This window comes from Trichechus manatus, unplaced genomic scaffold (assembly GCF_000243295.1).
Source record: "Trichechus manatus latirostris isolate Lorelei unplaced genomic scaffold, TriManLat1.0 scaffold00018, whole genome shotgun sequence".
NCBI classification, from domain to species: Eukaryota; Metazoa; Chordata; class Mammalia; order Sirenia; family Trichechidae; genus Trichechus; species Trichechus manatus.
In genome coordinates, this window is record NW_004443954.1 from 18,143,792 (window position 1) to 18,166,932 (window position 23,141).

A 23,141-nucleotide genomic window follows, 5' to 3' on the forward strand; every position below is an offset into this window, starting at 1 on the left:
GTCAGCTACAGCTGAAAATGGGAACATTTTGAAGAGAGAACTGGGAGAAACCTAAACAGCTGCATCACAGCCATAAAAAGTGAAAATTTAGGAGGAAGGCCAAAGGGGAAAGCAGCCAGTCCAGCCCAGCAAGGGCATGGCCCTAGAGTCAGGTGGTCACAGGTCTTTGTTCTACACTTACTAAAATAATTTGCCCCAAACAACACAGCTCACACTCTTCATCTACAAAATGGTAACCTCATATTGTTGAAAGAGTACAAGGTAAGTCTTTGATATTGTGTACGAACTATAGAAAGTAGGCAGGATTTCTCATGAGAATCTACTACATAGACAAAGTTCCAAAAGCTAATGTGATGAATTCCATATAAATTCAGTCTAGATATACCTTACCAAACCCAAACCTGTTGCCATCGAGTCGATTCCGACTCACAGCAACCCTACAGGACAGAGTAAAACTGCCCCATGGAGTTTCCAAGGAGTAGCTAGTGGATTCAAACTGTCAACATTCTGGTTAGCAGCCAAGCCTTTAACCACTGTGCCACCAGGGCTCCAGATATACCTTAGGGAGTACTCAAATAAAATGCCAGAAAACAAAAACTGACAGTAGAAAAAAAGAAATCAATTCCAGAAAAAATAGTCAGGCAAAAAGAGCCCATGACTGGCTAGCAAGAGGAGGGCTATTGCACTACCACTACAAACAATACTTTTTAAAGATCCTGATGCCAGAACTCACTTTAGAGCTACTAAAGCAGAATCTCTGAGGATAAAGCCCAAGTAGTCACAGGTGAGAAACACTGCAGGGATTCAAAAGGGTGACTACTATGTATGAGAGCAGAGATCTGGCATCTTTTTGCCAGGCATCCTTTACTTACAAGTAAAGAATTATAGCTAAAACATGGAATACTTTAAAACTTGCAAATAAACGAGGCTAATGAAATCAAATGGCAAAGTTCCATGTAGAAAATAAGTAGTTAGAAAGGGGACAAGGGAGGTACAGTGAAACCTGTGAAAGCCAGAACCTGTGTAAGGCGGAAACCTGTCAGAGAAGGAAAACTCAAATCTCTTCCACTAAGACGACTGATAAAGTGGTAAGACTGCAACCTAGCAAAGGCAGAAAACACACAAGCCCCAGAAAAACAAGGCAGCCCCATCAAGTTCTGGCTCTCAGAAAAGGACAGCCTCACAGACTAAGAATGAAGAAAGAATGATAATATGAAGCAAGCACAGCTGGGCCAGGGTGAGAGGAAAAAACAGCTGAGCGGGCAAAATTAGGATCTGCTCAAATAAAACAGCAAAATTACTGGCTACTGCAAGAGGAGAAAAGCTGAAGACATTAAAACGAGGGTGGGGAAGGTGTGGGGGAGATAAGGAAGAAAGTTAATTTCATACTGGAGTTGGAGCAGGAATGGCGCATGGACAAAAGGACGAGGGCACTAAGCAGGAAGAAGGGGCAATATCTCAGAGATGAGGAGGTAGGTTTACCAGGAGAGAGAGGTTAAGAAAGGGCCAACAGCCTCCATGGTTCAATATAAAGCCTCAGGAAAAACAGAAATATTAAGGGGATGGAAGAAGCAAAGAAATTAAGAAAAGGGCTATCTTGAAAGCCCTTTTGGCTATCAAGTCAAAAATCTTGAAAGACAAATAACAACTCACATAAAACAAAAATATAAAAGTATAACAAGCATAGCGTCTAAATTCTAGAGAATCTTAAACGGGATGTTTCAGATATGTTTTAGCTCTCTCATTTAATAAATGAAAAAACTAAGCACATCTAATAACGGGCAAAACTAAATACAGTTTAGGGATACGTAAGTGATAAAACTATGAAGAAAAGCATGGGAAGAATTAAAATTCAATCTAGTGGAAACCCCTGGGAGAAAGATGTGATAGAGATATATATTTCTTTAGCATAGGTGTTTGATTTATTAGCCTTTAAAATTAATAAACTATACATACATATTATATACATATGCTTTTATATGTAAGATAAATTTCATAATAAAAAAAAACTTTACAATTTTTCTACCTCTGAATTTCCCAGTTTGTTTTCTGAAAATATTCTAAGAAATAAACTTGCTCATAAAACGGTTAGTGTTACTGATCATAGGTTTTGCAACAAGGAGTTCTACCTTAGATTTAGTGAATCAATATCTCCACAGGTTGGGTCACGGAATCTTTTTTTCCCCCCTTTTTAAACAAACACCATAGGTAATTTCTTATTCTAAAAACACTCAAGTTTGAGTCTCTCACATGAAAAGGTATTCCTCCTCTTAAAGTTCTAATCCTTTAGAGAATCTAGATCCCATTCCTCCCCATGTCCTCTAGAATTTTGCTCCTCTTCTCCTCTCTTGTATTTTCCACCTCAAGTTTCTCCTTTTTTTGGTCTGTTCATTGTTGTAGTTTAAATGAAGTCTACACTTCTAGCTCCCACACAAAAATTTATACATACATTGTTACGTGACCCTAATTGCTCTCCCCATACTGTGACAGCACACTCCTCCTTTCTAACCAATTCCCCATGCCCATTCAACCAGCTCCTAGCCCTCTCTGCCTTCCCACCTCACCTCTGGACAGAAGCTGCCCGTTTAGTCTCTTGTATCTACTTGCGCTAAGAGGCACACTCCTCACGGGTATCACTTTATGTCCCACAGTCCAGTCCAATCCGTCTGAAGAGTTGGCCTCAGACACTGTTTTAGTTCTGAACTGATAGAGAATCCGAGCCATGCTTTACGGGGTTCCTCCAGTCTCATTCAGACCATTAAGTCTGGTCTTCTTACTAGAATTTGAGTTCTGCACCCCACCTTTCTCCTGCTCCATCAGGGACTCTCTGTTGTGTTCCCTGTCAGTGCAGTCATTGGTGGTAGCCAGGCACCATCTAGTTCTTCTGGTCTCAGGCTGATGAAGTCTCTGGTGTATGTGGCCCTTTCTGTCTCTTGGACTAATACTTTCCTTGCGTCTTTGGTGTTCTTCATTCTCCTTTACTCCAGGTGGCTGGGACCAACTGATGCATCTTAGATGGTCGCTTGCAAGCTTTTAAGACCCAGACACCACTCATCCAAGTAGGATGCAGAACATTTTCTTAATAAACTTTGTTATGCCAATTGACCTAGATGCTCCCTGAAAGCATGATCCCCAGACCCCTACCACTGCTACTCTGTCCCTCAAAGTGTTTGACTATATTCAGGAAACTTCAATTTAGTCTAGTTGTGCTGACTTCCCCGTAGTGTGTGCTGTCCTTCCCTTCATCTAAGATAATACTTATCTACTATCTAGTTAGTAAACAACCCTCACCCTCTCTCCCCACCCTTGTAACCATCAAAGAATGTTTTCTTCTGAGTTTAAACCTTTTCTTGAGTTCTTATAAAAGTGGTCTTATACAACATTTGTCCTTCGGTGACTAACAAAATTTACTCAGCATGATGACCTCCAGCTTCCTCCATGTTATAAAATGCTTCACGGCTTCATCATTGTTCTTTATTGTTGCATAGTATTCCACTGTGTGGATACACCATAATTTTTTTATCCACTTGTCCGCTGATGGGCACCTAGGTTGTTTCCATTTTTTTGCTATTGTGAACCGTGCTGCAATGAACATGGGTGTGCATGTATCTGTTCGTGTGATGGCTCTTATTTCTCTAGGATATATTCCAAGGAATGGGATAGCTAGATCAAATGGTACTTCTATTTCTAGCTTTTTAAGGAAGTGCCAAATTGATTTCCAAAGTGTTGTACCATTTTACATTCCCACCAACAGTGTTATCAGTGTTCCAGTCTCTCCACAACCTCTCCAGCATTTATTGTGTTTTTTGGATTAATGCTAGCCTTGTTGGGGTGAGATGATACCTCACTGTAGTTTTGATCTGCATTTCTCTAACGGCTAATGATCGTGAGCACTTCTTCATGAGTGTTAGCTGCCTGAATATCTTCTTTGGTGATGTCCCTGTTCATATCCTTTACCCGTTTTTTAATTGGGTTATTTGTCTTTTTGTTGCTGAGGTTTTGCAGTATCTTGTAGATTTTAGAGATTAGATGCTAATCAGATTTGTCATAGCCAAAATCTCCTGTTTAGAGACATGCGCACACATGCATATACGCACGCCTGTGCATCAACCTGATCTTGAATCCTGCTCTAAATTTCTCTTTTCTTCCCTTTCGTGCTCAAAGTCTTCAGTCAGATAGCCTACACTATGGCTCTTCTTCCTACATTCCAATATCTCTTTCTTAAAAAAGCACCAGTATTATGAGATCTTGTTTAAGATTTTAAGAAGAAAGAAAAGGGGGGGCCACTACAATACAGAAAGCCCCATTTCACCAGCACCCACTCTCCCAATACAAACAACATAATCCTAATCCTCTCTCCAGAGTACCTGTTAAATTACTTCCAGACTTTTTCTATGCACTTACATGGTATATATAAAAATCCATAAATTTTTTTTTTTTTGCTTTTTTTACAGAAATGAAACTAAACCTTATACACAATGTTTTGTAACTCACTTTCTCATTCACTTCTCAATCCAACACTGTGGCAAAGTACTAATGACTTTCTACCATTTTAACCAACATTCCCTGACTTCTGCTGCATTTGACACTTGGTCATTTCCTCTGGAATCTGCTTCTGCTAGATTTCATGACCCTGTACTGTCCCAGGTCTCTTTTCCTCTTTGATTCTTCCTTGCTAGTGTCTTCTCCTGGTTACTTTCCCACTGTCTGCCCCATGAACATAGGTGTTCACCATCATCATGTCCAAGGCTTTCTTTTCTGTCCGTATTCATTCAAAGAACCATCACTACCTACTTCATTACAGAAGGCAACTCCGTCAAATGCCCTTTGTCAATGGTTCTGCATCTGAACCAATGCTTCAAAATCATCTGCCAATTAAAAGCTTGCATTTTGGGTATGATATGTAATTTCACCTTGCAATTAATTTGAACTATATTACAGTCAGCAAGTCCCTATGCCAAAGCAGAACGGGGATAAATGGGGAAGAAGGCTTGGGAAGGAATTGTTTCAAGTGGTAACTTATGAATAAATATTTTCATGTTATGAAAATGTTTGCTTCTCTACACAACCTCATAATTCCAAAAACTCAGATAATGAACTCTCAGATAACAAGCACTCCGTGAATATGTTAATAGTTCCCAAATCTCTAACCCAGGTCACTGTCTCCTGAGCCGCTAAGCTGTAAAATCCCTACTCAATCTAATTTCACCGTCTTGGTAAAGCCTTTCTGCACCACCCTTAAATAACAAGTTTCCCATCAGCAGCATCTACCCCAAGGGCCCATCCACTTGTCTATTAAAAAATCTCTGACACTGAATGGCCTTCCTTTACATTTAAGACAAAGTCAAAGGCCTTCTAAAAAAAAAAAAAAACGATTGCTTAAAATGCATGTAGGGAGAGGATGTGAAGGAGGACAAAGAAGAGAAGTGAGGAGGGGGCCAGTATAATGTAAGAGGGAGTGGTGGGGTTTGTCACCATTTAAAAGAAAGCATGAATAGGAGTTGGTCAGGTGAAAAAATGTTTACCTAACCTTTCTCTTCTTTCCTTTTTTATTTGGGGGGCGGGGGGATTCCAGACAGAAGAGCACAACAGGGTTTGTGCCTTTGTGTGTCACTGGGAGAGAGGGTGGTTGGTGTTAGTGAGGAACATAAAATGGTAGGAAGATGCCAGAATTTTAGGAGCAACAATTTTAGGTTTATTACAATTTTTCTCTCCCTCTATACGTGATAATTATCTGCTTACGGTATTAGGCCAGGCTTGTTAAAAATCACTTTCCATCTTATATCTAGATTTAAATGACACATTTTTCTAAATTATTTTTCAGAAACAAGACACTACCAATGCACTTGGTCTTACAGTAAAAAAAAAAAAAAATAGTTCAACAGTATCACCATGATCATGCAAAAAGTTTTCCAAACGTCTTCTATGGACCGGAGAACTCTGTAAACGAAAAATGTACATTGTTCTTTTCTCTAGATAATCAAAGTACTTTCAAACTTGTCTTCATTTTAATCTCACATACTACTGAGAGAAGAAAAGGCTAACAATGACTGTCTTATGGGCTAGTAAGAGACATTAGTGATTTCCTCCATTCTACGATGCATGTTTTTCACATTAAGATTTTTTTTAAATATTAGGATGGATCTCACACTACTGATTTACAATCATCTTGAGGGCAGCTACGTTAAATGTATCTTACAACTTTGGGCATACTTAGAATTAAGAACTATTGTAAAGCACTCTGGCCGATGTCAAAAGCAAGAAAGTAGCAGAATTGGACTTAAAAAAAAAAATCTGCTGTCAAGTTATTAAAGCAAACTAATAGAAATTTAATGGCCAATTTGGCTACTCTTTTATTAATTTAATTAAATATATAGTGCCTACCTTCTACTAGGCTCTTACTGAAATACAATTTCTGTCTTCAAGAAGAATATAACCGAGTCTAGATGCTTACACAAATACCAACAGAACAAAATAGTCAGGGATTAACACCAGAAGAATGATACAAAGTGAGATACATGAATCCAGATAAGGAGGAGTCACTTCCAGCCAAGATAACAGGAAAATCCTGACACATCATAACAACTTAATAAGTGCTGACTCTGAAGATATATGAAGACCTGGGTTAGACTCTGAAGGACTGATAAAATTTCCACAGGGAGAGACTGTGGTAGAAACGCACTCCAAGTAGAAGGAGCTGCAGGGACCAGGAAAAAGAACAGGCCCTGAACAGCCCATGACCCATGGGCCTCACTGGCAGAAGTAAATGGGGAACAGTGAATACGAAAGAAGGCTAAACCAAAAACTAAACCAAGTGCTGTTGAGTTGATTGTGACTCACAGTGACACTACAGGATAGAGCAGAACTGCCCCACAGGGTTTCCAAGGAGCTCCTGGTGGATTCGAACTGCTGACCTTTCAGGTAGCAGCCATAGTTCTTAACCACTGCACCACCAGGGTTTCCAAAGGAGGCTAGAAGAAACCAAAATAGAGTTCCTTGAAAGGACAAACTAAAGAATACAAGCAGAGGAGTAGCCTCCTGACAGAACGTGTTTCAGGAAGGTGAATTTGACGGTCAACTATACCAGCCGAACTGAAGTGGGGAGAAAAAACACAGTCTAAAACCAAACCCACTGCGGTCGAGTCGATTCCGACTCATAACGACCCTACAGGACACAGCAGAACTGCCCCATAGGGTTTCCAAGGCTGAAATTTTTACAGAAGCAGACTGTCATCTCCTTCTCCTGTGGAGCAGCTGGTGGGTTCAAAGCGCCGACCTTTCGGTTAGCAGCCCAGTGCTCTAACCACGAACCACAAGGGCTCCTTATACAGTCTAGTCAAATATTCACTGCCTGAACAAGACAGTAACAATAGCAATGGCAAGAAAGGAGAGTCTTCCCTTTTGAACTGCCTGGGGATTGTTTTGGATGAGGGCAAATTCCAAAAGAAGAGCCCACCAGCCTGTTTACATTTGTAGCCTCACTACTCCCACTTTATTGGTGTTTAGTAAATAGTAAGTAAGCTAAAAGAAAGCAATCTGCAAAGTCTAAGTTGAATCTTTACTAAGATAGTACAGTGGCCATACCACTTCTCTCTCTACTTCTCAAACTCACTCATTTCACAGTTCATGTGAATTCCCTCTCCAATTTCTTTTTTACAACCTAAATCAAATTTTGCCAGAAGGCTTTAGAAGCACCCTTCTTTCTTCCAAATATGTCACAGCAGTCTAATTATATAAATCTGCTACTAAAGAAAACATCTGCAAAACCCTGCTTTACCAGTGCCAGGAGCAGAGTGCATTCTTTGGACCTGAGGTTCCTGTGCTGAGATGGTCCCAGACCAAGGGAAGACTGATGACAAGGACCTTCCTCCAGAGCCAACAGAGAGAGAAAGTTTTCCCCTGGAGCCAGCACCCTGAATTTGGACTTCTAGCCTACTGGACTGTGAGAGAATAAACTTCTCTTTGTTAAAGCCAAAAAAAAAAAAAAAAAAAAAAACCCTGCTTTACCCAGGATTTTACCTAGAAAACATTCAGTTTCTACATATATGCCAAAAAAACCTTGCTAAATAACCATATCTGTAGAGAAAGTTTTCCTTTTATGCAGCAATCAATGCGCTTCTTGCGTTACTGACAGAACCTGCTACATCATTAGTGCAACCACAAGATGCTGCTTCCATTTCCAAAGTTGTGCAAAGGGTCCCAAGTTGTGCCAGAGTCACCACTGTAACGACACTCTGGTATATTAATAGTTGTTTAACACCTGAACAACCCTTACCTTTATTATTAGACTTAAAACAATGCCGAAAATCACAGGTATTAAAAGACACTTCACAATGAATTTTTCTTTCCCTGTCTGTGAAATATACTAGCATGTTAATTTAGGTAACAGTAATTCTTCCTGCTTCAAATGGACATTAGATCACCTAAAAATTAGCGGTTGTGACCCTGGACTTGATTTACGTAAAAAAAAAAAAAAAAAAATCACAGTATCCCCAGGAAACAATTAGTTTGTCAGAACTTAAAAATAAAACACACACACACACACAGAGAACACTGAACGGCCTTGCATTACTATCAAATCACCTCAGTTTACACCTGGCAAAGTCGTCAGAACTCTTTCATCCTTTAATGACCTCAAAAGGGATTCCCCAGACGTCATGTAATGAGATGTGACTTATTCTGTCTTGGGTGAGTTGAAAGTGTTAAAAAATATCAATAATAATATATAAAAAGGTTTCCTTCTCTCCTTCTAAGCCGACCGTCCCACACCACGCAGGGCGCGCTTTGCCAAGGCCTTGGCTGGTTCTTGCAGGTCAGAGAAGGTGGAACTGGTCAGGAAATCTAAGGATGTCCCCATCACCTTCTGCTCTCCTCTGCCTTCCTCTTTCTCGGGAGCCGCGAAGACAGCCAAGGAGAGGGGGCCAGCTGTGGGCGTACAGTCACCTGGGTCGGGCCCTCACGGCCCCCGCCTGGGCCCCGCCTGTCATAACCTGCCCAGATACGGCTTCGCAAACCGCTGCCGCGGCCCCAGCTGTAGGGTTGGGGGTGGCGGCGCCCCTGGGGCGGGGGCCCGCGGACCGGGCCTGGACAGGCCGCGGCCGCTCGCAGTGCCCACGTCACCAGCTCCAGCACTGCGGAAATGAAGCGGCGCGGCAGGGAGGGAGGAGGGAGGGAGGCGCCGCGCGGCGTCGGCGCCGGCCCGCCGCCAGATGCCGATTCTCCGTCAGCCCGGGCCCGGAGGCCGCTGACAGCCGCCTGCCTGAGCCCCGGACCCTCACCTGTGTCGCCGATGATGATGTACTTGAAGAGATAGGCGTACGCCATGGCCGCGGCCGCTCGGTGCCAGGGCACACGGCTCCTCCTCCTGCTACTGCTCCTCCTCCGCACACCTCACCCCGGCGCCGCTCCCCCTCAAAACGCCAGGTCCCGCCTGCAGCCGCCGCCGTCAGCTACCAAGAGTGACGAGCCGAAAAGAAGTGGGACAAACTGACACCGGGAGAGCCGAGGTGAGACAGCGCCCGGCCGAGCCCAGCCGAACAATAACAGCCGCCGCGGCACCTCCGCCCCGCCTCCGCGCCGACCCGGAAGTGCTGCTATCGCCGGCGCCGCCGGAAGAAAGGGGCGGAGCCCCGCACGCCGGCCGCGCCCGGCCAGAGCCCTGCGAGCCCGGAGGCCCGCCCAGCCAGGGCCCCGCCCTGCCGCAGCCCGCCCAGCGTCTATCCGGCCACGCCTGTCCGCCCCGCGCCGGGCCGGGCCCGGCTGCGGTCGTTCCAGCACGTTTGAGCCGGAGACCCCGGCGCCCGGGAGACGCTGGGGGAGCAGACGGGCGTTCGGTTCCCCCGCCGCCACGCGCGCGGGCGCCGCGTGTTTCCGCCGAACGGTGGGGGCGCGTGGCTCGCGGTGGGAAGGCGGAGGTGGTGTTCCGTGCAGGCCCCGCCCAGGCCTGGTGAAGTGTTTGAAAATGTGGGAGCCACACGGCAGGGGGGATGGGGAGGTGGTGTCTTCATTGTTTGAGGAGGAAACGTTGACAGTGAAAATGGAAATATTTGTAAAATGGAAACCGTAAATCGGGGCTCTGTGGAGTGCTACGCTGCTCCTAATTTTAAGAAATGAAGCCCGTCTTTATGTTAAGTGAAAACAGGGTATGGAAATCTATGCATAATTTTTTCCCCAATATGGAAAAACTGAGAAGAATACACTTAAATACCCATGTGTGCACAGTCAGTCTCTGGACAGGATGGGACTGGGAGAAAGACCTGTGTTCCACTGAAAATGTGTGTGTGTGTGTAGTTTGATATTTTTCAGTGTTCATGAAATAACTGTTGAAAAATACTTTTAAGGGAAAAACAAAGTAACGTTTTTATTCATTCAGTCAACATTTATTGAGTACATACTATGTCAGGTACTGACTGCTAAACATTGCAAATAGAGGCTGACCTTGTTCTAAAGAAACACGGATTTGGGAAGAGGAGGTAGACGGTGTACCCTGGGGTTTCAGGAAAGGTAACCTGGAGAAGATGTCTCATATGAATAACGAATATGATTGATGAGTAAGAGTATGTCAAATGTACAAAAGTTAGGAGAAGGGAATCGAAGTCAAGGCACAAGGAACAGAATGTGCAAAGTTCATGGAACTGTTAGGAAGAATTTGAAATTGCGTAAGAAAGCTAATTTACTCATATTCTCTAAAGTTTGGGAGTGGAAGGAGAATCGTTGCTGGGGGAGAGGTGACTGCGCCTTAATTCCTGTTGCCCAATTATTATCCTCTCCCTTTTGGAATTGCTTACTATATCCCTGGTGGCATGATGGTTAAGAGCTCGGCTGCTAACCAAAAGGTCAGCAATTCAAATCCACCAGCCACTCTTTGGAAACCTTATGGGGCAGTTCTGCTGTGTCCTATAGGGTCACTGTGAGTTGGAATTGACTGAAGAGTACACAGCAACAATGGACACCATCATGCTAGGCTGGCTGTGGTTGGTGACCTTGCCAAATGTGAACTCAAGTATTTTTCTGGAATATTTGCAGGAAATTTTACTAAAGACTCAGGGATAATTCATAAGAAATTGACATGAAGAGTGACCTGGAATTGCGTAAATCATCTTTAGTTTGTGGTAGAGGTAGGGTCCCTGCCCAAGGCCTCTGTCTTGTCCTTCCTGTCTTTCCTGGGTGATGTTGTTGTTAGGTGCCATTGAGTTGGTCACGACCCGTAGCGACCCTACGTACAACAGAACAAAACACTGCCTGGTCCTGTGCCATCCTCACAGTCATTGCTATGTTTGACCCCATTGTTGCAGCCACTGTGTTAATCCATCTTGTTGAAGGTCTTCCTTTTTCGCTGACTCTCTGCTTCAGCATGATTCTCCAGGGACTGGTCCTCCCTGATAACATGTCCAAAGTATGTGAGACAAAGTCTCATCATCCTCGCTTCTAAGGAGCATTCTGGCTATACTTCTAAGACAGATTTGTTCGTTCTTCAATACTCTTTGCCAATACCATAATTCAAATGTGTCAGTTCTTCTTTGGTCTTCCTTGGTGATAGACATCTAGAATATCCCCTCTCTAGGAAAAACTCAAGTCCTTACAGGAGTGTACCTTTACCGGTAGTCTCAACTGGACAATGCTATCAGGATATCACACATCTTTATAAGTCAGGGGCATACCCATGCTGTTAGAGGAATTATGTAAGTCGATGGACAATCAGCTTGTACCAGGTCAGTCAGGGTCTTGTATGCCTTGCTAAGCATAGAGAACTACCCACTAGACACAAAGGAACTTTAAAGAGGAAGATAGTAAGAATTCGATATGTAAAAAAATCACACAAATAAATATAGAAATATAGAGGCAAGGCGGTATAAAGAAAATAACTAGAAAAACCTAGATTCTGGTCTTGGCCCCAGCACCATTGAACTGGATGATTGTGACAAATTATTTGGCCTTTCAGAACTTCAGTGCACCCACCTATCAAGTGAAGGAGTGGGTGATGCTGAAAAGGCAATTCAAATCCTAAGGTCTATAATTCTGTACCTGTCCAAGGTCCAGACTCAAAGCCACCTGAAAGAAGGTGGTAACCCTTCTCTCATGCAATTGTGAGAACTATGGGAGTAAGAAATACACTCTTCTTGCACAGAACTGAAATGCATTGCTTACTTTTGCCCAGTGCCTTAGGCTGGGTTCTCTAGAGAGGCAAAACCAGCAAAGCGTATTAATACCTATATAAAGAGATTTATGTCAAGGAAATTGCTCACATGGTTGTAGAGGCTGGAATATCCCAAATCCATAATTCAGGCTGGAGGCGTCTCCTGATTCATGTAGCTGCAGGCTGTGAAAACTGACAAATCCCAAGACCACAGGCAAGCTGCTAGCTCAAGTCTCAAGAACCAGAGGTCAGACAAACAGGAGCCAGCTGCAGGATACAGAGCAAGCGAAAGCCTACAAGCCTTGCCAGAATGTCCACTTATATTCGATGCAGGCCACACACCCAAGGAAACTCCTTTTCAACTGACTCGCTACTCACAGCAGATCCCATCATGGAGGTGATCACATTATATCAGATCTCATCATGGAGGTGATTACATCATCATACCACTGCTAAACTACATCATAACTGCCAAACCACTGAGAATCCTGGCCCAGCCAAGTTGACACACAACCTTGACCATCACAGTGAATGGTAATGACCAGTTGCTGCAGAGCAATGTAATCTAATGAAAGCATGGACTTGACTTTCAAGACCTTCTGAGCCTCAGTTTCCCTACATGGAAAATGTGGATAATAACTGCCTCAGAGTCATTTTAGGATCAAATGAGATAATATATGTGAAAATAGTTTCTAAATTATGAAAGATATATACTCAACACATAAAACTAATTTTGCGTAGTTTTAGAAATTAAGGAAGTGAAGGCCTAGTTACTATATAAGTACATTTTTTAAAATTAGCTCAGTTCTTGGCTCTATTTTATCTCTACCCTTTTTTTCCTACACAAAATTCATAGTATTTTGTTACATTTTCTCTAGACTTGTTAAGCTGTCTTAAGTCCTCTATGAAACAATAAAAATCACATAAACCTCATTTTAAACATTTTATTTAGCCCAGAAAATCCAAAAACATTTCTCAAGAAAAATTCCTCAGGCAAAATGACAGAAATAAACCACTCTTCCCTCAAGTGGTAGTATACGTCCTCGGATTTTTCCATTCCGTTTGATTTTCAGCTGTTTCACTTTCTTGGGAATGAATTCCGATAACCTCATCTCTCAGTCTTACATCATGCATGGTCTGAAGGTCATAGCCATGAAATTTTAAGATTGCAAGACTATATTCTCTCGAAAATCTCTTTATTCAAGTTCTCTGTGGTATTTGGAAGTACGGTACTATATTGGCATTTTGCATTTACTGCTCCCAAGCAAACTTTTCATATGTTTACATTTTCTCTGGTTTGGGTTGCTCTCAGATTGGGGGAAGGAGGTAGGGTGGGGTGGGATGGGAGGAGAGTGGCTTGGAATACTGTACTACAGAGGTTGTCACCTAGGTTCTCTTGGCTCCTTAACCTTGAAATGCGCTCTGGGGGCTTTGTGAGCCTCGTGAAATGTGTGTGTATGTGCATTTTTTGTGGGAGAGATTCTTATCCATGACCAGAAATAATTAAGAACCACTGTGAAATGCTTTCTTTCAGTCATTTCTAAATGCCATAACAGAACTAATTTTCCAGCAAATACTTGATAAGCTCAATATGAGTTTTAGAGGCAGGAAGGGTTCAAATCCTGACTTAACCACCTATCAGCTGAGTGAACTTGGGTAAATTACTAACCTTTCTAAGCCTTAGTTTCCCCCATAAGATGACATATGTAAAGTGGCTGTCACAATGCCAAGCACATAATAGACACTGAACAAACACTGAAGTAACTGCTTCTTCCCTTCATCGTCTCCCTGTCCTCTACTCCCAACCTGTCACTGCACCATCGGAGTTAAATGAGCCCAGCAAGGAGGTTATAGTCTCCTTGTACTAAGTCAAGTACTTGAGTAGCTTTGGCCTGGTGAGGGCCACAGAGGAGGTACTGTGTTATTTCAGAAAGAATTTCATTCTGGGAAATGAGGGAAGTTTTCACAGAGGAGAGCCATTTAAGCTGAGCCTTAAAGGGCATTATCTTTGATAGTTACTACTCGAACCTAGTCATTCCAGGGTATAGCACTTTGGTGATTCATCAGTCCAGTCCGTTGTACTTTGCTTTTCTCGTCCACCTGCCATTTCTATTCTGGTTAGGTAACATACTCAATGTTCCCGATTTTACTTCTCTGTCCCTGACCTATTTCTGACCCTTTGTCCAAGCCAGAAATAACTGTTTTCTCTCTTCCACACCATTGTTATCCTTCGGAAACTTACTTGAAGAGTGAAAAGTAATGATCTCAGATTCACATCCTTCAGTGTGTGTGTAGGTGGGCGAAGAAACTTTCTTTTATATATGGGTGGTTCTTTTTACCAAAGGACTGATCATGAGTAATAAGAGAGGGCCTGCATTCCCTTGTGCATGGGGTTGCCATGAGTCAGGGATGACTCTGGTTGCCACTACCGCCACCACCATAAGTACATGAACCTGTGAAATGGTGAATATTGCAATAATAACAAGCTCATTTTATAAGATAGTGGATTAAAAATGTAACTATATAAAATATTTTGAATTAATAATTAAAAACTTGAAAGTGAATTTAAACAAAAGAACAGTATTCTTAAATTAACTGATTTTTCTAAGTCCTTAAGACTTTTCTAGTGCTTTCAGCAGAGAAAGTGGCCTGGAGAAAGGTCCAATATTGGATTCCAAGGATCCTGAGCTATAGTTTCTTCCTACCACTAACTAGCCGACCTTGAGAAAACCCTCTTCAAGCTTTTCTTCATCTGTTAAATAGAGATAATAGTTCCGGTTGCTTAAATAATAGAATTGCTAGGTGAAAGATGTGAAAGCACTCTGAAAAATGCATTGTTGCTAGGGGAGTGCATATATACCAAATTGTAGGTAGATTATTTTCTACAAATGTGTCTATATTACAATACCAACTCCTACAGAACCATAATACTTTATTATCTGCTTTGTTGGCCTTTTGTCAGCCAGACCAGAACTTGTAATTGTTTCAGACCCTACTCACCATTTATCTTTAATGTGTTCTATGTCTTGTATTAATTGATAGGTGCTCCTTGCTTTAGGAAAGTTGGGATGGGAATGAGAATGGGAATGCATGCATGTCTCGCATTGTGCTGAAGAGAGAACCACTTACTACTCCCATAGCTGCTGCAATTTATTTTAATCTTTATCCGTAAACGTGTTTAAATTTTGATAAAAAGAAATCGTTTTCTCTTGATTTTTGAGAAGATGATAAGCTAGTTCTGTCCCAATGGGACGGGTGGACAGAAGAAACCTGTCGCTGATGTCTTTTGTGTGAGTTAGGATCTCAGGCCCTAAGTGGTACAGGGAATTGTGAGATCATATTTCAACACTCTTCTGTTTCCCCTCCCTGAGATATAATCTTTATCTTTGCTGTTAACCATCTTATCAGAATTTTCAGCATTTGGACTGGAGAAAGGGGCAGAGGACTATCACATGATCATAGTTCACTACTAATGTGGAGAAAATAGGAGTCTATTTATCCAAACTTTCTTATTTGAAAACATACAAGTTAACTTATTAAAAGAATGAGCCTGTTCTTCAAAACCTGAAATTATATCAAAGGACTCAAAATTGAAAAATCTGCAAGGCCAATACGTGCTTGTGCCAAAAACCATCACTGCCCTTTTACTTCTCTGTTAAATTTCTCAATTTAAGGAAACTGGAGATCAGTTTTTAAGAACCTCTTCAAATAAACAGATTATGAGAAAGTGCTGTACAACCTTAAAATAACACATTGTCTCACACAATTTCTGTGGGTCAGGAATCTAGGAGAACTTTGCCTGGTGGTCCTGGTTTGGGGTCTCTCATGGGGCGGCAGTCAATCTGTCAGCCAGGGCTGCAGTCATCTGTAGGTTTAACTGAGGCTGGAGATCCACTTCCAAGATGGCTTACTCACATGGCTGTTGACAGGTGGCCTCAGTTCCTTACCACGTGGACTTCTCCATAGGACTGCTTGAGTGTCCTCATAACATGGCAGCTGGTTTCTCCCAGAGCAAGTGATCTGAGAGACAGAGGGCAAGGCAAAAACTTCAATGTCTTTTTTGACCTAGCCTAGGAAGTTTGCTGTGTTCTCTTGGTCCTATGGACCAATCATGATAAAATAAAGGGACTACACAAGGGTATTAATGCCAAAGGCAAGGATCTTTGGGAGCCATGTTGGAGGCTGACTGCCACAAACCTCAAGGGATCAAGAAGTAATAACAGATCTAATAAATTCCTAAACATCTGAAGTGAGGTATGTTTTTGAGTCAAATCAGGTTTATTTAATCTGTCTATATGCAATAAAATTTTACCATAAATGGATTAGTGTAAAGATATTTATTATGGTTTTGGTTTTGTGCCCTTCCAAAAATAGTTTAGCTAAAGGACCTGAAAAATAATTATTTTATAATTGAAAATGAAAGAGAAAACATGTTCGGGTTTTTAAAATTACAGTTCAGAGCAACTGTTTTGAGGATAGAATACAATGATTAAAAAAACAAAACAAAACCCCACCAAACCTGTTGCTGGTGATCCCAGGTACTTCAAAGTACAACTGTACTCTATAGGGTTTTCTTAGCTACAGTCTTACAGAAGCAGATTGCCAGACCTTCCACAGTACTGCTGGGTGGAATCAAACTGCCAACCTTTCAGCTAGTTGTGGGGAGCAAATCGTTTGCAACACCCGGGGACCTATATGATGACAAAGCTCCTAAAAAAGGATTTTTTAAAAAGAATTACTGTTTGCTTCTATCCCAAGTCCTTAAAAGATTCATGTGGACAACAGGGTAAACAGTTTATTTCTAATTTTTCATTAACTTTCTTGAATACTTTTATGACAGTATTTTCCTACCTATGAAAACTACGTCAAATTATTATAGCAGTTAATTATGCATTTTAAGTTTCAGGTTTAAAAGTATATTACATGGGAGGAAAGGAAGCACTCTCTTTAGCTAAATCAAGTTTAAGGTACAAACCAGTAGGGAAGCTTGACTATCATCTTATTCCCTAAAAGTGGTCTTCTCTGGTACTGTAGTAGTCTTTATTAGAAGAACCACAGGCTTATGTCATTTTGGAGCCTTATCTTGAGTTTTCATTACCAGACTTAATGGAGAACAACTTTTTACTCATAGTAAGTAAGTAATTTTCTCGGATACCTTACTGCATTGGATTCAAATTATAATGCAAAAGTGTCTGTTAGAGCAGATTATTCAGCATTAGTATACTATATTTTTTGTTAATTTTTCCTTAAAAAAAAAAGTTATAAACAAAAACCTTTTCAGAACTAGATTCTCCTTTCTTTCTTTGAGTCAATTGAATGGATTTCTGGAAGATTCTCCCTTCACCCCAAAAGACACTGAATCCAAACACTAAGTGTGAGATTGTCTGATCTGAACCCTGAGATAAGCTATTTTGCTTATTTATGAAAGAACAGACTGATGTTCTTGAATTACTAATTGACATACAAAAACTGAATTATTTACCTTTTCTTTCTCAGAAACGAGCAGAGATGAGGAAATAAATGTGATAACATATTTTAAGTGACCTAGTATGCAGGAAATTAAAAGTGGGCTCAGTATTCAGACATCGCTCAATTAACGTTAATTCACTTTAAAAAAATTAAAGTCACTTAAGTAAACAACCATTGAATAATTAATGTAGTTATACATGAAGGAATTATTTGAGACCCATCATTCATATGCCAGGCACTATGCCAAGTGTTAAGGATATAGAAAAGGGATAGATTTACCAAGAAACTAATGAAGCTTATGTGAATCCCTTCCAAGGCTAATGTGTTCAAATGGTCGCTTTTTTTGTTGTTTTTTTGCAAAAGTAAGGAAAAAGTAACCTAAATCCATTAATTCTGTTGTCTCTTTCCTCTCTGATTTCCCATTTATTACCCCTCCCCTCTTGTTGGGGAGCCCTGGTGGTGCAGTGATTAAGAGCTTGGCTGCTAACCAAAAGGTCAGCAGTTCAAATCCACCAGCTGCTCCTTGGAAACCCTATGGGGCAGTTCTGCTCTGTCCTATAGGGTCGCTAAGAGTCGGAATCAACTCGATGGCAGTGGGTTTGGTTTTGGTTTTCCTCTTGTTGGGAAGCACTAGAGTGTCCACAGATACTTTTAGGGGAGTTCTGCTTAAGGAGGAGAAGCCTTGGTGGCGCAGTGGTTAAGTGCTATGGCTGCTAACCAAAAAGTTGGCCATTCAAATCCACCAGGTTCTCCTTGGAAACTCAGTGGGGTAGTTCTACTCTAGTCCTATAGGGTTGCTATGAGTCGGAATCAACTCGAGGGCAAGGGGTTTGGTTTGGTTTTTGGTTAAGGAAGAGTTGAGTTGGGGATATGTTAGTTTCGCAGGATATATTTATTTGATTACTTCCGTGTATAGTTGAATTATTGTGAGTTTTCAAGGGAGGAAATGGTTTCTAGGGAAACTCCAGTCCCTACTGTGCTGGCTCACACAACTTCATATGGCGTAGAGGCTGCATCTCCGTTAAGCATGTCCTGTTGGGTTGGTTTTTTATTGCTGAGTAACAAATTACCACAAACTTAGTGACTGAAAACAATACCCATTTACTGTCTCACATTTCTGTAGGGCAGAAGTCTGGGCATGAGTGCCTGGGTTTTCTGCTTAGGGTCTCACAAAGCTAAAATCAAGGTGTCGGCTGGGTCGCATTCCCATTTGGACCTTATGGTTCTTTTCCAAGCTTGCATGGCTGTGGAAGGATTTTTTGTGGTTGTAGGACTGAGGTCCCCATTTCCTTGTTGGTGGTTAGGGGGGCGAGGAGAGTTGCTCTCAATAGCCAGAGGCTTCTGCATTCTTTGCTGTGTGGCCTACTCTATCTTCAAAGCCAGCAACAGAGAATCTCTCGCCTTTTTAATCCCTCATGCTTTGAATGTCTTCCCTCCAGAAGGGCCCAGTTCCTTTCAAAGACTCAACTGGTTAAGTCTGGGCCACCCAGGATAATCTACCTATTTTAAGGTCAACCGATTTGAGACCTTAATTGCATATGCAAAATCCCTCACAGAAGCACTAGATTAACATTTAATGGACTAGTTGGGAGAAGGTAAGGGTCCACCAGGGGGCAGAGATGTTGGAGGCCATCTTAGATTTCTCCATACTTGCACGGGATGTATGTGGGTTAGTGGAAGGTGTCCTATTGTAAAGATTTTAAATTCAGAATATATATTTTCAAAGACTTGGAAGAAAAATTCAAACATAAATGAAATGAAAAAGATTATTCAAAAAGCTAACACAGCTCAGTTATACCATTTTATTTGCAATGTTTGGATTAAAACTGATAAGAAATGACAGGCTCCTGATTTATTTATTAGAAGCCTAGAGATTTTTATTTATTAGAAACAATTCGTAAAAATTGGCAATACACCCTAAAATGATAAAGATAAGTGATAAAATTAATGAAAATTATCCTGTTAGAAAATTGTAACAAAAATTTTTGAAGAACACACCAAAAGCAATAGTTCAAAAAAAGGAAGAAATAAGCTTTGAAAAGCAGTGATATATAAAGAAATAGGCCCTGTGCCTTTCTTAGGCTCAAACGAGTGGGGCCCCTGCTATCATCTCTGCTCTTGTTTAGAATGCCTTGCACACAGCAACTACTGAAATACAGGGATAATTATTTTTCTGCTGGACCTTGTAAGGAAGGTTCCTGAAAGTTTAGTAACTAGCAAAGGATAGGAAATCATGAGACGAGGACTTGTAAGGAGGGCTGGGCCTCTAGGCCAGAGGAGGCTGGCTAAGAACAGGAGAGAGTGTGTGGTATCAGGAGGAAAACTGTAGCCTCACCCTTGGAAACCAGAGAATGAAGGGCAGCTTCTCCTTCAGTTTACCCCACCCAGTTGCCATCAAGTCGACTCCAACTCATGATGACCTTATGTGTGTCAGAGTAGAACTGTTCTCCGTGGCTGATTTTTCAGAAGTACATTGCCAGGCATTTCTTCCAAGGTGCCTCTGGTGGATGAGAACTTCCAATCTTTCGGTTAGCAGCTGAGTGCTTTAACTGGTTGTACCATCCAGGGACTTCCTGCTTGAACTTGGCCTCCCCAAATCACCCACATGGGTTTCTAGGCAGACCAAAGTCCCTAGACACTTGTTTCTCTTCCTTTGCTCTGCTGGTGTAGTTTGGAGAGGTGAAGTTGCAGAAGGGTGAAAATTTTTTGTGAGGCAAGAGGGAGAGGATCTGCCCACCCTGGCTCCCTGAGGAACTTAGACAGGTCACTTCCTTCTGGAGTCTGGGTGGGTTCAGGCATCACCCAAGAGCCCAGGGTCTAGCCAGGCCCAGCTTGCTGATGGAGTGTGTATAGAAGGAGTGGGAAGGAGAACAAGTAAGCATTATTCCTGGGTGTTTTGCCTGATGAACAAGGTAGCAATTAACTGAAGTAGACTAGTATGTGGGAAAGAAGGAAAGGAAGCAAAGATGCTGTTTTGGACATGCTAAGTTGAGATACGAATTAGAATGTTGGGCAATTGTGCATTTGAGTCTGTCGCTTGAGGGAGTGGACTGAACTAGAGATAGAAATACCACATGATTGGTGTTATTGAGGACACTTTTTTCTAATGTCTGATAAAAATTTGTTGTTCCTGTTATACCTGATGTTTATATCCTCTACCTATTTATCTATTGAGATACTGACAAATATTCTTAAAATTCCCTGTAAGTTTAATACAATTGAAAATGTATAACAGACCACCCCCAAAACATCTAATCTTCACAGCAAACCTGAAGTAGATTTTTTTTTTTTTTGGGCAACCTACTTATGCTGAGGAGTTTTGTACTTAGTTTCAATTCAAATAGGAAAGGTAATTTATGTCAACACTGTAGGTCTGTTGAATTTATTTTTCCTTTAGAAGGAATTATTGGCAGACTCTAAGCCAGCACTCGTAATCCCTGCTGTTATTTGTTGTTGTTGTGTGCCATCAAGTTGGTTCTGACTCATGGTAATCCCACCGGACAGAGTAGAACTTCCCCATAGGTTTCCTAGGCTGTAATCTTTACACGACAGATTATCAGGTCTTTTCTCCCGTGGAGCCACTGGTGGTTTCGAACTGCCGACCTTTTGATTAGCAGCCAAGGGCTTAACCATTGCACCACCAGGTTTTTTAAAAATACATTTATTTCATAGAGAAAGAGATCGAGGCTTAAAGAGGTTAAATGATTTTTAATGCCATAGTAAGTGGCAGTGCTGGCTGGAAGTTGGATATACAGGTCTAACGAGAGTTCTGATCTCCACACACAAATTCCCAAGCCATCGGTGTATAACAAATAAGAAGAACATTCTAAGCAATATTTTAAATATTCCTGTCTCTGGGACAGTGATTTCTCGTTACAATATGACATTCTGCTTTTAAAATTCAGACTCTCATAAATTTATATATAAAAAAATGAGACTTATAAACTAGGTTAATGTAAGCCCATTTCTGAAAGGTGAGTTCACTTTTGATGTGCAGAGAAATCAGGTTTCTAAGCCAGATTTACTATGTGTACCATTCTGTGAGTTCTCTTGGGAGATTTAATGTATCCCTTCTTTGTGAACTTAAAGCATACATCACTTCTTTGTGTAGGACAAATATGTTTTTCTTATTTGTTATATGCCGATGGCTTTGGAATTTGTATGTGGAGATCAGAACTCTCGTTAGACCTGTATATCCAACTTCCAGCACTGTCACTTACTATCACGATATGAAAACTCATTTAACGTCTTTAAGCCTCAGTCTCTTTCTCTATGGAATAAAGATATTTTTTAAAAACTTGTGTCAAGGAACCCTGGTGGCACAATACAACTAGCCTTTTCTTATCCTAAGCAAAGAGTAAAGTGAATGGAAGATTTAACAACCTTAAGCTAAGAGACCCCACACGTCTGTCAGTTTGTCATACTTTTGGTAGCTTGCATGTTGCTGTGATGCTGGAAGTTACGCCACCAGTGTTTCAGATACTAGCAGGGTCACCCATGGTGGACAGGTTTCAGCTGAGCTTGCAGACTAAGACAGATTAGGAAGAAGGACCTGGCAGTCTACTGCTGAAAAAATTAGCTGGTGAAAACCTTATGAATAGCAGTGGAACATTGTCTGATATAGTGCTGGAAGATGAGCCACTCAGATTGGACGCACTTAAAATACAACTGGGGAAGAGCTGCCTCCTCATAGTAGAGTTGACCTTAATGACGTGGATGGAGTCAAGCTTTTGGGACCTTCATTTGCTGATGTGGCACGACCCAAAATGAGAAGAAACAGCTGCAAATATCCATTAATAATTGGAATGTGGAATGTACGAAGCGTGAATCAAGGAAAATTGGAAGTCACTGAAATGAAATGCATAAGTACCAATATTCTAGGCATTAGTGAGCTGAAATGTACTGGTTTTGGCCATTTTGAATCAGACAATCATACGGTCTACTATGCTAGGAATGACAAGTTAAAGAAGAATGGAGTCACATTCATCATCAAAAAGAACATTTCAAGATCTGTCCTGAAGTACAACACTGCCAGTGATAGGATAATATCCATACGCCTACAAGTAAGACAAGTTAATACCACTATTCTCAAAATTTATGCACCAACCACTAATACCAAAGATGAGGAAACTAAAGATTTTTACCAACTTCAATCTGAAATTGATCAAACATGCAATTAAGATGAATGATAATTACTGGTGGTTGGAATGTGATAGTTGGAAACAAGAAGGATTGGTAATTGGAAAATATGGTGTTGGATAGAAATGACACTGGAGATCGCATGATAGAATTTTGCAAGACCAACGACTTCATTGCAAATACCTTTTTTCACCAACATAAACAGCGATTATACATGTGGACCTCACCAGGTGGAACACACAGGAATCAAATTGACTACCTCTGTGGAAAGAGACCATGGGAAAACTCAGTATCATCAGTCAGAACAAGGCCAGGGGCCAACTGTGGAACCGACCATCAATTGCTTATATGCAAGTTCAAGATGAAGTCAAAGAAAATTAGAACAAGTCCACAAGAG

At 41.4% G+C, this 23,141-nt stretch overlaps 1 protein-coding gene across 1 annotated transcript in view; it reads right to left on the reverse strand.

Moving 5' to 3' along the window:
* The window catches only part of RAB2A (RAB2A, member RAS oncogene family), a 109,348-nt gene extending 99,730 nt beyond the window's left edge, over nt 1-9,618 (reverse strand). Inside the window, exon 1 of the mRNA XM_004372568.2 lies at nt 9,279-9,618. Coding sequence (XP_004372625.1) covers nt 9,279-9,324 — 46 coding nt within the window. The 5' untranslated portion in view covers nt 9,325-9,618. The remainder of the gene's footprint in view (nt 1-9,278) is intronic.
* Between the last annotated feature and the right edge of the window lie 13,523 nt (nt 9,619-23,141).